This window comes from Vanellus vanellus, assembly GCF_965231255.1.
Source record: "Vanellus vanellus genome assembly, chromosome: 9".
NCBI classification, from domain to species: Eukaryota; Metazoa; Chordata; class Aves; order Charadriiformes; family Charadriidae; genus Vanellus; species Vanellus vanellus.
In genome coordinates this window covers 11,112,579-11,129,616 of record NC_138914.1, presented here as the reverse complement: position 1 = coordinate 11,129,616, position 17,038 = coordinate 11,112,579, and the positions used below count along the sequence as shown (strand labels likewise).

The following is a 17,038-nucleotide window of genomic DNA, read 5'->3' as shown; positions in this document are numbered from 1 at the left end:
GCGGGCGGCAGCGGGGCCGGGGAGCGACCCGAGGCCGTGGCCGTGGCGGTGTCCCGGGGCCGCGATGACACCCCGCCCCGCTCTCCCCAGGGTCGCAGCCGCCCGGAGGGGACGGGGACGGGCGGGCAGCCCCCGGCGCGCCGTCCGTGCTGCGGGGTAGGTGGGGGTACCCAGCGGGGACCCCCTCCTCTGATGTGCTCGGCGTACGCGCCCACTGCACGCGCTGCCTGCCCCGGGGCCGCCCGGCCCGACCGCCGCTCCCCCGGGGGGTGCGGGGGGGGGGGGCTCTATCCCGGCTCGCCGTGCTGCTCCGCAGTGGGAAAAGTGGCTCTAACCCCCACCCTCCCCCGCCGCTCCCCCCTCCCCCCGGCCCGTTCTGCTCGGAAACGCGAAGGAGACAGCGGAGGGGAGGGCGGAGAGCTCCCCGGCGGAGCCGCTCCCGAAGTGGGGGTGCCGCCGCCCTGCCCGGTGCTGCCCGGTGCGGGGCGCGGGGGTAACGCCTGTAACTGCACCCCCCTCACATGACGGGCCAGCACCGGGACCCGCGAGTAACGGCGAGAGGGCGGGAGCGGGGGCGGGCGGAGGGCGGGCGGGCGGGCGGGAGGGAGGCGCGGCCGCCGGCGCGCCCCACCGCCCCCTCCACACCCCCCCCCCCGCCGCGCACCCGCGCACCCGCCGCGGCCGCCACTTCCCGCGGGCCTCGCTCGGCGGCGGGCGCGCTGCCTCCGCAGGAAGCGGCCCCGCGGCCCGGCCCCTCCCGCCGCCCGGCGGAGGGCTCATGCACTCTGCGGCGCGGCGGCGCGGGCGGCGGGATGGCTCCGGCTCCGGCTCCGGCCCCGGCTCCGGCGGGCGCTGAGCCGCGGCCCCCCGCACTGCTGCCGCTCCTGCCGCTCCTGCTGCCGCTGCTGCTGCTGCCCGGCCGCGGCGCCGGCCTGGAGGTGCAGCGCAAGTTCCTCTCGCCCACCCCCACCAACAACTTCGCACTGGACGGCCCCGGCTCCCGCGTCTACCTGGCGGCCGTGAACCGGCTCTTCCAGCTGTCGGGGGGCGAGCTGGCGCTGGAGGCGGAGGCGGCGGTGGGGCCGGTGCTGGACAGCCCGCTGTGCCACGCACCGCAGCTGCCGCAGGCCTCCTGCGAGCACCCGAAGGTGCTCACCAACAACTACAACAAGATCCTGCAGCCCGACCCCGAGCAGGGCGTCCTCGTCGTCTGCGGCTCCATCTACCAGGGCCTCTGCCAGCTGCGCAGCATGGCCAACATCTCGGCGGTGGCCGTGCGCTTCCCGCCGGGCGGCAGCGACCCGGTCACCGTTTTCCCCAGCATGCTGAACGTGGCGGCCAACCACCCCAACGCCTCCACCGTGGGGCTGGTGCTGCGCCGCGGCGGCGGCGGCGGCGGGGCGCGGCTGCTGGTGGCCGCCACCTACACCGGCTTCGGCAGCCCCTTCTTCCCCCGCAACCGCAGCCTGGAGGACCACCGCTTCGAGAACACGCCCGAGATCGCCATCCGCGCCCTCAACGCCCGCGGCGACCTGGCCAAGCTCTTCACCTTCGACATCAACCCCTCCGACGACAACATCTTCAAGATCAAGCAGGGCGCCAAGGCGCGGCACAAGCTCAGCTTCGTCCGCGCCTTCCTGCAGCGCGGCGCCGCGCCGCCCGCCCGCCGCCCCTACGCCTACCTGGCGCTCAACAGCGAGGCCAACGCGGGCGACAAGGAGAGCCCCTCGCACAGCCTGCTGGCCCGCATCTGCCTGGGCGAGCCGGCCGAGGCCACCCTCAACGGCAGCGGCGAGACCAAGAAGCTGACCGAGTCCTACATCCAGCTGGGGCTGCGCTGCGGCGGTGCCGCCGATGCCTTCACCCGACTCGTCTCCGTCTTCCCGGCGCGGGCGGTCTGGCGCAGCCCCGCCGCGGGCCCGGGCCCGCCGCCCCCCGAGGAGCTGCTCTTCGGCGTCTTCGAGCGCGCCGGGGCCGGCGGCGGCGGCGGGGGGGGGCGGCCGCAGTCCGCGCTCTGCGTCTTCCGCTTCGCCGAGATCGAGGAGACGATCCGCGCCGCCCGCAACTCCTGCTTCGTCAGCCCGGCCGCCGGCATGGTCACCGTGCTGGACAGCGTGGTGCAGGGCACCGGCCCGGCCTGCGAGAAGAGGAACATACAGGTACGGGCGGGCGGCGGGTACCTGCCGGCGCCCGGGGCAGCGGGGACGGCGCGTCCCGGGACGGGGCGGGCGCGGGGAGCCGGGGGCCGGCGGGAGGCGGCGGCTCCGTCCCGTCCCGCCGCTGCTGCCGCGCCGCGACCCCGGGCGGGAGCGCGTCCGGCGGGCGGGTGCGCTCCGTTCCCCCGGTCCGCTCCGTTCCCAGCCCCGCTCCGCTCCCCCCGTGCCCCGCGCCGCTCCGCGCTCGCCGTGTCGCACCGGGTCACCCCGTCAATGCCGGCGGGGTCCCGGCTGCCCCCCTGCGTGCGGGCGTGCGGCGGGGCTCTCACCGGGCAGAGAACGCGTGTGTGTCTGTGCGTGGGCTGCGGGGGAGACACAACCCCCCCGTCTTTCAGGGCCGCCGCCGTTCCCACGGCCCTGTCCCCGTGTGCCGGGTGACTCACGCCCGCGCTGTCCCCGCTCTCCTCTGGCCCGCAGCGCGGCGGTCCGCCCTGCCCGGGACGCCCACCCCTGCGCTGCCCGGTTTCCTGGCGTTCGGGGTAAAAGTTTGCCATTGTCACAATTTGTTACTGAGTGGCCGTAAATGTTAACGCCAGAGAAAGACGCCTGTTTTCCCTTTCACTAAAGACAATGCTTGGGGAAAAAAAAAGAAAGCAAGCAAGAAAAAAGGGCTGGTTTAGCACTGCATTTTCCCCTTCCTCTGGGAAAGATGCATAACTCAGCTCCATCAAAGATCGTAAAAACATCTGTTTGATTTCAAAGGCAAGATAGAGCGCTTGGGCTTGGGCTTCCCTGTGCAGTGCCAGTGGCAAAGAGAGAAAGGTTTCCCATGGTAACCGAAGTGTTTAGTGTGGCATCTCCACGCTGTGTTAAAATATGTAGTCTTAATGCACTGGTTCATAGACCTACTCTAGCAAAGTTGAATAGTTTTTCCCTGGTGGCAGAGTACAAGCTGCCTGACAGCCAGGAAATCTGGTAGTTGTCCTGGCTTTTGAGTTAATTCCACAAAGACTCGCTGCGTTAAACACTGGGAGCCCAGTGCTAAAGCCTTGGCATGGTCACGGCTCTTGGAGGAGTCACTGGGAGTCAGGAATCCCATTTACAGGATGAGAAAGTGGCCGCAGTTCTTGTTGGCTGTTGTTGAAGCTCAGCATCCCTGTGAATCAGCCCCTCAGCCCCTCACAGGATTGAACTGTCTCTACCAGGTGGGTCAAGAGTGGCTGAGACTTCTGGAGGTGCTTAGGGGGTTAAGAGCCTAACTGTAACCAAAAGTCAATGGCAGAATGACACCCGTGAGCTTCCGTGGTGCTCCAGGCCTCTTGGGGAGACACTGTTTTTTCTAACTTTTGTTCAGTAGGGAAAATAATCATGACTAACACCAGTCTCTATTATCGTTTGAAATACAAAGTGCTGTACCCAGTAAGGTATTTAGACAGCTGATTCCCTGGTGACTCCAGGGAGACTCAACGCAGAAATGAGATTTCACTCCGTCTTTGGGTCTGGCCCATAGCGCCGTCACACTGTAAAGCGTGCTGTGGGTGTCAGCCTGTCCCTTGGAGCGCTCCCTGCGTCAGCGAGAAGGGCGACTGGCCGTATGCTGTCAGTTGATGCCACAAAGGCAATCCGTGAAGGATGGCCCTGTGCTTGAGGGGGTAAGCGATAAGGGATGTGAGGTTCAGAGGAACAAGCAAGAAATCACCAAGCCTCTCCAATCCTGTGCAAGTCAGTAGAAACCCTCCCTGTTTACTGTTGTGGTGAGACCAGGCTGTGAGAAAATGTGTCTGCATGGGGGCAGCAGTATGGGCTGGTGGTTATAGAGGGTGGATGGGGAAAAATGGGCTCTAGTCCCAACTGACACTGCTGCTGTGTCGCTGTCCTTGAACCATTCATTTAACCCAAATTGCCTCAGTTTCCCGATTTCCCGCACACTCCTATATTTATTACTATAATTCAGAAACCTAACTCACATGTAGTGTAAAATTACATTTGTAAAGCTGCTGTGAGAGATCCTTTGATGTCAAATGCGGCAGGATACAAATGAAGCGTACCATTAATATTCGTTCATGCTTAATATTTCTACGCTTCCCATATATTTGAAGCATATTCCTCTAAAACCGCTGACCAAGCCTGCTGGGAAGTCTTCCTAGCAGTCAGAAGGAGAGCCTTTCATTTTTTTTTTTGCCTTTTACTTAATCATTAGAATTGCCAACAAGTTAACAAGCTGTTTTCGTTTTCAAGTCCCACAGTGGCAGTGTCAAGAGAAGAGTTGTAATATTGTGTTTCTTTGTGCTGCAAAAACCTAACATCAATTTCCACCTTCAAGACAATGAAATACTCTAATACATTTTTGTGTCCCAGCCCTGGGAGCGCAGCAGGAAAATGTATTAAAGCAGCAGCTGGTTCGGCAGAGCAGATCAGCATCTAGCTGCCTTCCCATTATGAGCTCCACTTCTCCACCCGTTAGTGGTTTCCAGGTTTGCTTTTGCCTATGTATCGGTGATAGGTGCTACAGCATTATCAAAATTGTGGTTCATTAGTTCTTCCTGTGGACTGGGTGGTTGGGTTTTAAGCTCCTTCTGGAAGAAAAAATAAAAACCTAATGATGGCCTGATTCATTCTGAGCGCGCGTTCGGCTGAAGTAGTCGGTTGTTACAAATACGGAGCATGGGCTGTTAGGCGTAATGCGGTGTGAAAGGAAAATCATTGCCCCCTTGTGTGCTCTTCTGCCTAATTGAATGCTCCTCTCCTGCCGCGTTTGGCTGTGGCTCAGCCAGGGAGCTGTGGTGCTCGGCCGCCGAGGATGGGTTTCGGCAGCAGGCCCTCGGTGTACCGGCTCTCCCCATGGCATCATGGTGGCAGTGCTCGCCATTGCGGGGACAGGCTCGTTACCCCTCAGCATCATGATGAGGGGTCTGACGGGAGGCCAGCACTGCGCGGAGGGGCTCCGTCCCTGTGCAGGGGAGTGCTCTCGAGCAGTTGTGGTCGGTTTGGTGGCAGCCGTGTGTTTGGCTCCCGTGGTGGTGGCATGGGACCGGACACTGAGGGGGCTGTGTAGGGTGGGGGTCGCCCGGGTGGCTTGTGAGCCTGCACCCCCACCGCTGGGCGAGGGGAGACACCACCTTGGCCTGGGAACGGGCCGTCGCTTTGATGGGGGTGCTAACTTGCAATTAAGCACATGCTTAACGGCTTTGTGAGACGTGGAGGAAACACGCAGAGGAGGATGTCTGGGTCGGGAGGGGAGGGTGGTTGGTTGTTCTCAATGACTACTGCTGAAAAGTCACTTGCCGAGGAGGTGAATTAGCAGCGGCAGCGTAGGGGAAGAAGGATATATTAGGGAAGGATTTCGTTTGATTGGGTTCTTGTACTGAGAGTGAGTGGGTGAGCGCTAGGATTGCTTTCCCTCAGCAGAAATAGCTTTCTATAATGAATTTTGTGTCAAATACTGGGCTGTCTTTGTGCCACATGCAGTTAAAATGAAATACTCGCATGGAATCACTGTTGCGTTTTGCCCACTCAAAGCCCGGGTGGAACTGGGACCTGAGCCCCCAGGGGATGAGAGGAGTATGAGCCCTCTGTCTTTAACGTCATTTGCAGCAATGTGCTGACAGAGCTTATCAGACCCCGAGGACACTGAGTGGGTTTACTTTGTATTTGGACTGTTCTGCCCCAGCAGGATCATGGCCCACTAGGTTTGAAGGTCACGCCGGCTGTGGGGCTGGAGCACGGCGCAGCTGTGGTGTACCAGAGCCCTTGCGAAAGCGGAGCAGGCGAGACGCCGTCCCCGGCCTCCCGACGGCCCAGGAGGAGCAGCCGTGCGGGACATCCCGGCACCTTCCCCCTCCGCCCTACTGAAAGTAAAGGTTCTGTGCGGGTGGCTGTGCTGCATCGCCGCCGTGACCCAGCAGAGAGAAGCCCCTTGGCATCCTCTCGCCACTGCCCCATCTCTGGGGCTGGCGTTCGGGGCAGGGGGATGAGCCAGGCACCTTTCTGCTGCTCGAACCAGCAGATGCCTTTTGGCTACTGGCAGTCCCATCCCGCTCTCCCGGCGGCGGCTGCAGCAGAGGGGCAAGCGAATGTGGATTTCCAGACATTTCTGCAAACCTCCCCGCTCTGGGTGTCCAAGTCAGGGCTGACGTGGGGGTCTGAGTTTAAGACAAAATAACACAGACCCCGCGATGAAGAAGCATGCTTGAGGAAAAGCTGAGCTGGTCACTCCGTCCCACGCTCCCAGCTGCGCCGGGCGCCTGTCTTCTGTGGTTTCCGCGCTGAGCTCCACGCTCTCCTTCCAAAAACTCCCAGAGACATAACCAGGGAAAGCAGGCTTGTATTCGTCAGGCTTAGATTTGCTACCCAGGGCTCTGCATCTCTCCTGGGAAATGTTTTGGGGTCTGCAACTCAAAAAAGGCTGAAAATCCGTTTTGTTTCCTATGCTGAAAAACATAGGCACGGCGGCCTGGGATAATGATGCGTTTCAGCATTAATTCTCAAGTTTCTGGCTCTTGTGGCTTTGTGTCAGATCCTGCATGCTCATTGAGCACAGTGTTTTGTGGTGTAATGATGAGATACCCACCAGTGAGCTTTACCATAACGGGTTGTTAAATAAAACGAACTCCTTGGGTAGACTGTATAAACAGTCTCAGTATATGTGTATGCCTGGGCATAGAAATGTGGTTTGAAACCAGTCAGAAAGTGTTCCCAAAGAAAAAAAACCCTCATATACACGTGGGAATATGACAAAGCATCTACTTACTGTCCAAATATACTGTGGCATCTCCATGGGATTGGGTTTTATAGGAGCCGAGTTACTTTGAAGTGCTGGTTTATACTAATTTAGAAATTCCAAACATGAAAATAAATGTGCTCTAACCTTACATCTACTCAAATAAATCCAGAGGATTAGCCACAGAAAGGAAACTGGGAATTTACACTTAATTTGTACATTAAAAATGAGGCTTGGGTTCTTGTGGCAGACTTATTTTCTGCTTTTCGCGGGACGCGTTGTGTTTGGAGTCGCTGGCATGCACCTTGAAGGTGCAAACGCCCTGTTTCTGTGAAGCTGCACCGCGCTGTTGTATTGCCATGGTCTGTTTTGCTTCTGGGTGGTGTTTTATGAGCAGTGGGAAGCGGGTGTCCCCCCAAGCCGCCCTCTGAGGGCTGGGGGCGAGGAGCTGGTCAGTAGCGGAGGGGCCAGCGGGACCAGGGATGCCCCAGGGGAGCGGTTCAAGCCACGGCCAGAGCTTTGCTGGGCTTCGGACCCAGACCCCGGTACTGCCTACCTGCTGTGCCCCTCACCTGGCATTGGCGAGTCGTGGCCAACCGTTGGGTATGCTTCCTTGGGAATTTTGGTGGAAATACGATTGTCTGCTTGCAGTCAGGGCACACGTGGGGAGCGGAGAGCGGGCGCCGTGTGAACCTTGTCCTTCCTGGGACGGCAGGCTCAGCTCCGCCGGCTGCCCGGGGGCTTTCCCGCTGCCGAGGGCAGCCTGTGCCGAGCAGGGGGTGGGCGGGTGGTGGGAACGCGGCGCCCGCGGCCCCGGGCTCGCCCCTGCTTTGCATCTCAAGCTCAGACAGATCCCGCGCTGCGCAGGGAAACTCGGTCGCAGCGGCAGAAGTTCCTGCGCCTGGAAGCCAGCGGCTGTGCTGCTTTAAGTGAGGGGACAGGGAACGGCTCTGGGCTGCGGCAAAGCGCCCGCCTGCCGCTGCAGCGCTGGGCCCGGGCTGGCTGGCCTGGGCAGGGGTCCCTCCGCGGAGGGGCCAGAGCTGCCCCCGGCTGCCAGAGATCCATCACCACAGCCGGCTGCACTTCTTATTCGCGGCAGCTAGGGGATTGAGATTAATTTTGATCCACTGAGCTCATCGGATCTCCTGTAACTAAATAATGGTTTAGGTGGAAAACAGGAAAAGGATCGTTTTGGCTGAGTCCAGTGTTGCACATGGAGGTGCCTCACGGCCGGGAGGACACTGGAGCACTCTGTCAGGTGCTCGTACGGTCACACAGAGGTGGTGATCCTATCTCCCTACATTACGGGGTTTTCAGTTACTTTTATTGGCATATCCCCAGATGTTTTCCAGGGCGAGCGTTTGGCTCCCACGCGTGAACACAAACCTGCGCTCCAGGGCACCAAGGGGTGCTAGCTCAGCTGCGGGGTCTTGGTGGGTGGAAATCAAGAGATTTGCCATCTCTTTTCTTTTTTTTTTTTTTTTTTTCAAAGCCTATTTTATAGTGGATGAGAGAGAAGATTGGTGGGGCTAAGGTGCCCTCTCCGGAGTGAGTAAGGCACCTAGAGATGTGGACGGGTGCCTGGGGATGCTGTAAAAACACCTTGCTACGTCTTGAAAATCCTGGTAGGTGTCTGTTTAAACTCACCGGCAACTGCACCGTTGTGACGTTCTGGTCTGATGACCTCTTCCAGCGAGTTGTTGGAAACAGGATAGGTCTGAGCCCCTGGCTGTGGTAATTTAATGCAAACACGAGGCAAGCCTGCACCGGCAGTGGTTGGAAACAATCAGTTACAACCATCCGAGCGCCACCACACACTACCTACAGCCATGCAGCCGCACTGCCCAGCTCGGGCTCGTGCCCGGCACGGGCTTGTGCCTGGCACGTGTGGGGGGTCACCTGTTGCGGCCGGGGGCTCCCCAGCCGCAGCAATGGTGTGCACAGGTATGTGACCTCTTCTTTGCGCCGAGGAGGTGATGGACAGGGTTCGGCGTTCTTGACCGGGAGGCAGAAAGGGCTCCATGGTCCAGTGCAGGACGTGATGCTCGGAGTCATTACTGCCCATGCCGTGCCCCTTGCGAGGAGCAGCGGCGCTGTGCCCTCTGTCATGGTGAGCCCTTGGTGCAGTACACCAGTCTGGGCTGGGGGAGCCTTATTGTCCCCTTTTCTCAGGGGGGAGGGAGGTGGTAAGAGACCACCCGATCCATGCCTTGTCGTTGATCAGATGGGTGGCAGTGTTAGGATTTGAATCACGGTCCCAAGTGTGTCGCCGTCCCCAGCACACGTACCTAGGGGCATGGCATGGTGGAGGGAGGAGCCGACCACTGCATCTGCAGGAGGGATCAGCTTTGCTTTGCTGTTTTTGTTTTGTTTGTTTTGTTTTTTGGGGTTTTGTTGGGTTGGTAAAGAAATTATTGCAAGTTGTTTTCTTTTCAAGTTGGGCTCTAACACCTTGCAGCGTGTGGAGGAGGTGGCAGACTGTCTACGGCAATCTCCCACTTCGAGAGACCGGTAGAATTTATTGACATTTTTGAGCAGAGGGAGCAGTACTTATTTCTAACATCTGGACCGCAGCTCTGCTGGCAGCCGCCGCTGCGGCGGAGCGAGGCCGGCGGGGGCGTGGGACGGCGCACTCCCCAGAAGGTCGTATCAAACAGAGCCTGGAGGAGCCCCGTTAGATGTGGTGCGCTGATGAGCAGGGCTGATGTCAAAGCCTGTGATGATTTTGCCTCGTTACCTGCTGAGTGTCAGCGGGGCTTGTCCAGCGCGGGGAGCACATGCTGGATCCTCATGCAGGTCTGTGCTGGGGGTTGGGACCCGGATGTCCCCAGGGACAGGGGGGGACGGGGGCTGCGGCGTCCTGCAGCAGCAGGGGTGCAGCAGTGATGGATTGTGGTCTGAGCAGAGCCAACCTGCTGTTGTGACCCTTGTGCCTTCCTCTCCAATCCAGGAGCACAAACCCCAGTTCAAGTCTCAGGCCGCAGGAGAGCTGCAGGCTCACACTTGGATCTGCAGCCACCAGAGCCATGCTGGCCGCGGTGCCAGGGGGCGGTGATGTTGGGCAGCAGCGGTTGGGCACACGGGACCGGCTGCGGGAACAGGGCTGCCCATTTTGGGGGCCTGAACCATCGGAGGGTCACTACTCTGGCAAGACTTGTGCAGCTGATGCATTGCAAGTGGCACCGGAATATGAATCTTTCGATTCTAACCCAGAAGCAAAAATGCCTGAAAGTCTGGATTTTGCAAACGTGTACCTCTAATATTTGAAGGAAATTTGGAACTTGTCTTCCTGGTTCTTTCTCATCTCTGTTTAAAGTATTATGCTGCTTTGTACTGCTCCCTTCCGGAGCAAAAACCCTGCGGCTATTACATTTTCATCCCACCGTCTGCTGACCGCTGCCAACATTCAATGGGTTGTGAGCTGCTCGTGGCCAAAAGCCATCTCTGGCGGATCGCCTAATTAAAAGGGGCCATTGAAAACCTGGCGTCTTCTAGAAAACGGCTGTGTGTAGGGTGATCTTTTTAGGAATAGTTGGGAAAAGTTTGCAGTATAATGATAGCACTCGATGAAGAAGAGGAGATGTGAAACATGAGGGGTTTTTAATGTAATATAAAATAGCAGTTTCCAAAGTTGTTTGACTCACGAGTCTGTGTCATAGAATCATAAAATCATAGTTTGGGTTGGAAGGGACCTTAAAGATCATCCAGTGCCACCCCCCTGCCCTGGGCAGGGACACCTCCCACCAGCCCAGGTTGCTCCAAGCCCCATCCAGCCTGGCCTTAAAGTCATCCTTCAGTACGTCTCCAGATGTGAACTGCCAGTGGTGCAAAGGCACCAGGGTTGGTGTGCTGTAGCACGTGGCTCCTTGGAAAGTGATGGACCCCACTCTGGGAACCGGCTCACGTGGGAAGTGGGCTCAGGTTGGGCTTTCGACGATCAGTGTGGCAGGTCATTAAATGGGAAGGAAATTGTGGCTGAATCTCCACTTGAGGGGACAGACATCCGCATCTGGAGAGCAACTGATAGAAATGATTTCTCCTCCGCACTCTTTCGTTTGGTGTGAGTGGTGCATGTCCCGGGGATGAGCCACATGGTGGAGGGGTGGAAGCTCCTGCGCATCCCTCCTGGGATTGCCACTGCCAGGGGAGCGCTCTGGCTGGCATGCCGTCTGCCGCGGCGTGCCGGGGCTCCCTGGCTGCAGAAAGGCTACTTTGCCACTTTGAGATGAGCGGCTGAAGAAAGGTTTCAAGCTTTGGGGGGCGGGAACTTGGGGTTGCAGTGTTATGTCCCTGGGATCTCCGAACTGTAGTGTCACTGTTTGCTGAGGTTTGGTATGACAGCGAGCTGCAGAGCTCAGTGGATCTTTCCACACAGCTTCAGAAACACCAGCTTCTGCAAATCTTGAAGGCAAAATATAAAATGGTAGAGAAAAGGAAAGCCTTGCATACTTTAACCAAGTGTGAGAGGTGCTCAGTTGCTGAATCCAGTAGGACCATTGATTTTTAACAAATTTTGTAATTATTCTGCTGATTCTAATCTCCTAACTGGGTGGGACGGGGTGGGGAGGGAGGACCTCCAAAGATGATGCTGTAGAGGTGCAATACTGGCAAGTCAACAAGCACAGTGCTTTCAGAGAGATGCCTGAAGAATGTCTTTTGCTTCATGCAGGCGCCGCCTGTGAGAGGAGACTGTGTGAGCCCGGGCACTGGCCACAGGTCGGAGGAGCCTGCACTCACACCTTTGTTCTTCACACTTTCCATAACCATCCGTTTAACCTGTTTACTTTTCTCCGTTCCCAAAATGAGGGTAGAGGTCTCTCTCTCTCATGCGTCAGAGTGGAGGAAGGTTACACCTGTGAGCTGGGGAAGCTGCGTCTGCCGGAGGCCATGTCTTTATGCCCTGGTCACTTCTGCATTTGGAGTGCTCGGATAATGAGCAAAAAGGCTTTTTTAGCCTTTCCATGCCAAACTACCACAGCGGGCTGGGTGCCGGGAGCAAGCGGCGTTGTTCTGCTCGTGGATGCCGGTGCCAGGCGATGTGTGCGGTGGTACCCATGGAGGATGTCTTGGCGGCGTGGGGCAGCGCTGCCATTCAGAGGCAGGTTTTACTGAGGATGCGTAAAAGTTCTGCTCATTATCTCAGAGCTTAATTGATTCGGCAGAACTAATGAGGAAAATACAGGAAAACATTTACTATAAACTATTGCTAAATGAAACAGATTTGAACTGACACATGCAAAAGACCAGTTGTGTTAGGTAAGAAGTTGTTACTTTAATGGATGCTTTTTTCAGCCCAGAATTGCACAGATATGCCATCAGAACACTTTGAGCACGTCAAGTGCTAAGTGTTAGTAGTAACAATAATAAAAAAATAACCCCCAAAGATTGAGGATGGCTCACCCAGGACTCCTCCCTGTGAGAGGGAGTTTGAATATTTTGGGGGTTGGTTACTGGAGCCAAAGCTCAACATAAATGAGAAACACAGCTTGAGGGATGGAAGGGGGGGCTCTCCCGAGGAAAGAGCAGCTAAGAAAATACAGCCTGACTAAATCAAGCGTCTTACTCCAAACAGTTTGGAGGGGGACGCGTTGGTGCGGCTCTCAGAGCGGCGCGGGCGTCCTTGGGACAAGGCGCACTCGGCTGATCCACTCTGTGCCTCATCCCCGGGGAGCGGGGCAGAGGGGTGGCGTTTCCAGCGGGGGTGAATTTAAAGGACACGCAAACTCCCACTGCTCAAACGCTTGGTGTTTGGACTATGACAACCCCTTTGGAGCCTGTTGTTCGCTAATCCCTCTGCCTGCCCATTCCTGGGGGATTTGGTTGTATAATCTGAAGTATTGTATTTAATGCAGGATGAAGGCTAACATAATAAGCTTGACCAGTCTTCCTGGCGGCATGAAGGATGTGCAGTTTCGGTTAAAAGACTGCTACTTTTTCATATTTCTGTGCTCTGAGCAGTTCCCTGTGCAGTCGCACGTGCTGCTGCAGCTCCCTGCAGGGCGAAGCGCCGGCGCGTGCCGGACCCCGGCTTGTGTGGGGTGAGAGAGGGGACCAGTGCTGGAGGGAATTTTGGGGGAAGGCTGTGCAGGGCAGGTCCTGCCGACGTCGCCCTCTGCTCTCTTTGCCAGCAATTCAGCCTCGGGTTCAGCACGGCGGGGTTAGGGCTTGCGAAGCGATGGGTGGCCACGAGTCTGGCCAGTTCCTGCAGGAGGAGGTGGCGGAGGAGACCGAGGGGGTAATCACACCGTGTTGCTGCGGTCGGTGCCGCTGCCGGAGCCTCTGGGGACTCCTGGGAGCTGTTGCATCCTCCCTAACACCCCGAGGAAGGCTCCGTCATGGACACCCCCCCTTCCCTCCCGCACCTGAAGCGGTACAGCGGAAGGTGGATGGCCATGGGAAGGCTGTGTTTGCCCGAGCCGTTGTTGAGGTTTGGCCTCACCACCACAGAGTGACCGGTTTCACCTGCTGCCCGGCTGTTCCCGGCCCTGTCCCCGTCTTCTGGTGGGTTCTTGCAGGCAGCAGCCGAGCCGGCGTGCGTGAGGTCTGCCGGGGGCCGCCGCTGGGTTTTACCTTCTGAGATGAGACGCGGCACTGAGAGCATCTGCCGATGTTTCAAACCACCTCACCCCTGGTGGTTTGAGGTCTGTGGCCGCGGCAGAGGTGAGCGTGCAGCCGCTTAGATGCAGGCAGTGTCTAAGAGTTCGAGGCTTGGCCTTGAGCTGGCTGGAGGCGTGTGCCTGCAGACTCACCGAAAACAGTTTCTCCTTTGCTTTCGGGGGGTTGATGGGCTCAGCCTGTCGGGTCAGCTCTGGCATCAAGTCTGGCTTCGGGCATGTGGTCTGCTGAGCCCATCACCTCGCACCGGGCGAGCGCCGAAAACTCAGAAATTGGAGAAGGGCGGGTCGTGGTGGCATGGGCACCCAGGGCTGCTGAGCATCGTGTGCCTCCAACCACACCGGTTCCGGAGTAATTCTTGTGCAGCACAGAACAGATCAAAGGAGATGAAAAGTCCAAGGAGAACCACTTGTGTGCAGCGTGCTTGCTGTGCCCTGCCTCCCCCAGTGGCCGTCGGTCTGTGCTCTGCTCACTTTGTGTGAGGGACACAAGCCCAAATTCCTCTGTTGTTTTAATCAGGTGAATGTCCCATGTGAAGCTGCTGAGATTGAACATTAGGAGCTGGCAGGAAAGAAAAGGGTTGGAGTCAAGAGTAGGGAGAGGGAAGGATGAGTTTTATAAGACAGGGGAAAAAAGTTATCCAGTAAAATAAAAATGAAGATAAGAGGCTGAAAGACTGCCAGGCGTGAGGAGCTCTGCCGAAGCCGAAGGAACGCTTTCTGGCGCGGGGGTGACATTTGTCTGGGATGGAGGGAGGAGGAGCGGTGCACTGACACGGTCATTTTTCTCGCCGCGCGGCTGGTGCGGCTCTGCCGCTGGTGCGGCTGGCTGCGGTGCAGCGGGTGCGCCTTTGGCCAGGGAGCGGTGCTTTGCGGGGGTCTCACAGGGGCAATCTGGTGATAGCTTTTCATTAGCAATTGCTCCCCTTCGGCACGATGGTAACTTTCCGGATGCGGGGCTGGAGGCAATAGTCGTCGCAGCCGTCCCCCGTGTCGGGGCGAGGCGCACGGGGCTGCACGTGCGTCGTGGTGGTTTCCCAGGGCAGGAACCACCGTGGAGGTCTGCAGGAGAGGTCCCGAGGGCTGCTGCCAGGGGGAGCATTTGGGAGGTCCCACGAACACCAACGGGCCCCCCGGCGTCGGTTGGGCAGTGCTGGTTTACCCCCGGGACTCTGCCCGCACTGTCTGGATGCTGTTGGGCTGGAAAAACCGCTGGCATGGTTGAGTCGGGGCCGCAGCTCCCCGTGGCGGGACAGGTCCAGGTTGCCACTGCGAGCACACAGACGGGTGTTTGCACAGCCCGTTACTGGTGTCGCACTGGTGGCTTGCACAGCACCATGTGCCAGGGCTGGCACGGTGCAAACGTGCAGAACACAGCAAAACTGCCACTTCCTCCTCGCTTGAGAAACTTGTGGTCTAAGTAAACAGTGAAATCAGGGTGCAAATCTAATTTTAAGCCTTTTTTTTTTTTTTTTTTTTTTAAGGATGTCTGCTGTGCAGTGGGGGTGCTGATTGCTTAATGTGGATGATTCTTGAGAAAAATTCAGCAAGATTCATTTTATGAGAGGTTCTCAGCCCGAGTGCCTCGACTGGCCAAGAGTGCACGTTGATTTGCCTCCCGTTGCCTAAAAAATATGATGGGAAGAGTTAGAGGAGCTCTGTCCTAATGCCTGCCCTCGCGGCAGCGCTGCAATTAGAGACTGCTTACATCTCAAGTGCCTTAACAGTAGAGTCCTCTTCTGAGGATGACATTTTCCTCCAGGCATCCCAAAAAGCCTGTTTTTGACAGCTCTGGTTGCGACACTCCAGCAGATAAACGCGTGATTGTGTGTACAAACTGCTGACGGCGCGGGGGGGCTCTGGCATGAATGGGCTCTGCCGGGGAGGGTTCCCGGCCCGTCTGGGCTCTGCGGCACAGAGGAGGGCTTGTGCTTTCCGCCTTCCTAATGCGCCCGGGATGGCTTGCCACCCTCTCTTCCTCTGCCCCTTTTCCTACGGGCAGTGCAATATTTCAGCGTTGGTTTTTAGCCTCTCTCTACGGTTCAACTTGGAGTCCGTGTCCGGCTGTTCTCTTCGGGCAGTATCCAAATTATTTTGAATATTCTCTCTGCGATCGGAGATTTCCCTGAGTCATACCTAAATGTTAATAAAAGCCTAATGGTTTATGTTAAGGACGGCGAGAGATAAAACTAGAGCCCTTTTATCACGGACTTTAATGGCCTGAAAATGTCAGTTGTGTAGGAGCAACTGCCAAATTTTGAGCCTATGAAGACGATGGCTAAGTCCCACAAATCAACAAGTTTGGAGCGGATTATCGGATGCTGGCTGTGTCATTTTCCCAGGACTCCAGGCGTGCTGGAAGCCAACACTTTAATCCGCTCTGATACGATGCATGAAAGGGGCCGGAGTCCCTTTCCACTTACTGCTGCTCGGCGAAGATTTGGGAGCCGACGCAGCGGAGTCAGAAAAGCATTGCTGAAGACAGAGGCTGCAGGTTTTTTTTTTTTCTGAACTGCAGCCCGCTTTTGATTCAGAAATAAACCCCGTCTTTGCTTAAGAACTATTTTTAAGGTCACAAACACAGGATGCAGAAATCAGTAGGTTTCATGGTTTTCCTGAGTGCTGCCTCACCACTCCTCTTCCTCCTTCTGTTTCCAGCAGACTTCCTTCCCGCGGGGACATCCTGCGCGCCTGCCGCTGCGGCGCTGTAATGGAAATTCTGGGGAATCGCTTTTTCTGCTCTTTTTAGGCCTGGGATAAAGAAATGAACTCGCACCATGAAAATAGCTGAACTCTTGATCTCTGATGTGGCTGGAAATCTTTTCTCTCTGTCCCACTTTGTTTTTGTGATGGTGCTCAGGGGTTAATCTGACGAACCCTCCCCTTAGATGTGGCTCCTTGCTTTGAATTAATCTGCGTGGCTTGTGAAATTTTGCAAAATTCCTGAGTATGCCCCTCTTGCAGGCACGCGGGTGACAGCCATGCCACTGGTGCTGGCTGGGGGTCGTCTCCAGCGTGCACCCTCTTCGTTAGCATCAAAGTGGCAGAGTCAGATGTTTTGGGTGCAAAGGGATTCGAATCTAGACTCGCCCGATATTTCCGTGAGTTACCGAGTATCCAGAGCGTGTAGCAGAAAAGTAGTGGCAATGCAATAAATGCCCACGGGGTTGTTTTAAAATGCAGATGATAGAAAGAGATTGGTTTTGGAAGAAAACTTAATGTTCAGGCTTTCCCCACTTCAGGGTAGGGCAGTTTGATTTAAGACAGGGCGAGATTCAACCCGTTCCGCATGGAGGAAGCCTTTTAGCAGTCTTTAAGTGCGATTTCCCGAGCTGCAGTGGTTGCCTGGTGCCGGCAGAAGGATGTGACTTGGCCGTGTCCTGTTTACCATAACGCAGCAGGGCTGAGACGTCCCCTCGGCGCTGCGGTGCACAGACAGCAGCAGCGTGTGTCACCCCACCCTGGGACCCGACAGGGGGAAACACCATATGTCCCCTCCTGCCCATCCATCGGAAGAGCTGATGTCATTTGCAGAAAGGTGTTTTAGA

At 57.2% G+C, this 17,038-nt stretch overlaps 1 protein-coding gene across 1 annotated transcript in view; it reads left to right on the top strand.

Annotated features, from left to right (window-relative positions):
* Positions 1-812: 812 nt before the first annotated feature.
* The window catches only part of PLXND1 (plexin D1), a gene marked incomplete at its 5' end in the record, with an annotated part of 82,400 nt that continues 66,174 nt past the window's right edge, over positions 813-17,038 (top strand). Inside the window, one exon of the mRNA XM_082487728.1 lies at positions 813-2,159. Coding sequence (XP_082343854.1) covers positions 813-2,159 — 1,347 coding nt within the window. The remainder of the gene's footprint in view (positions 2,160-17,038) is intronic.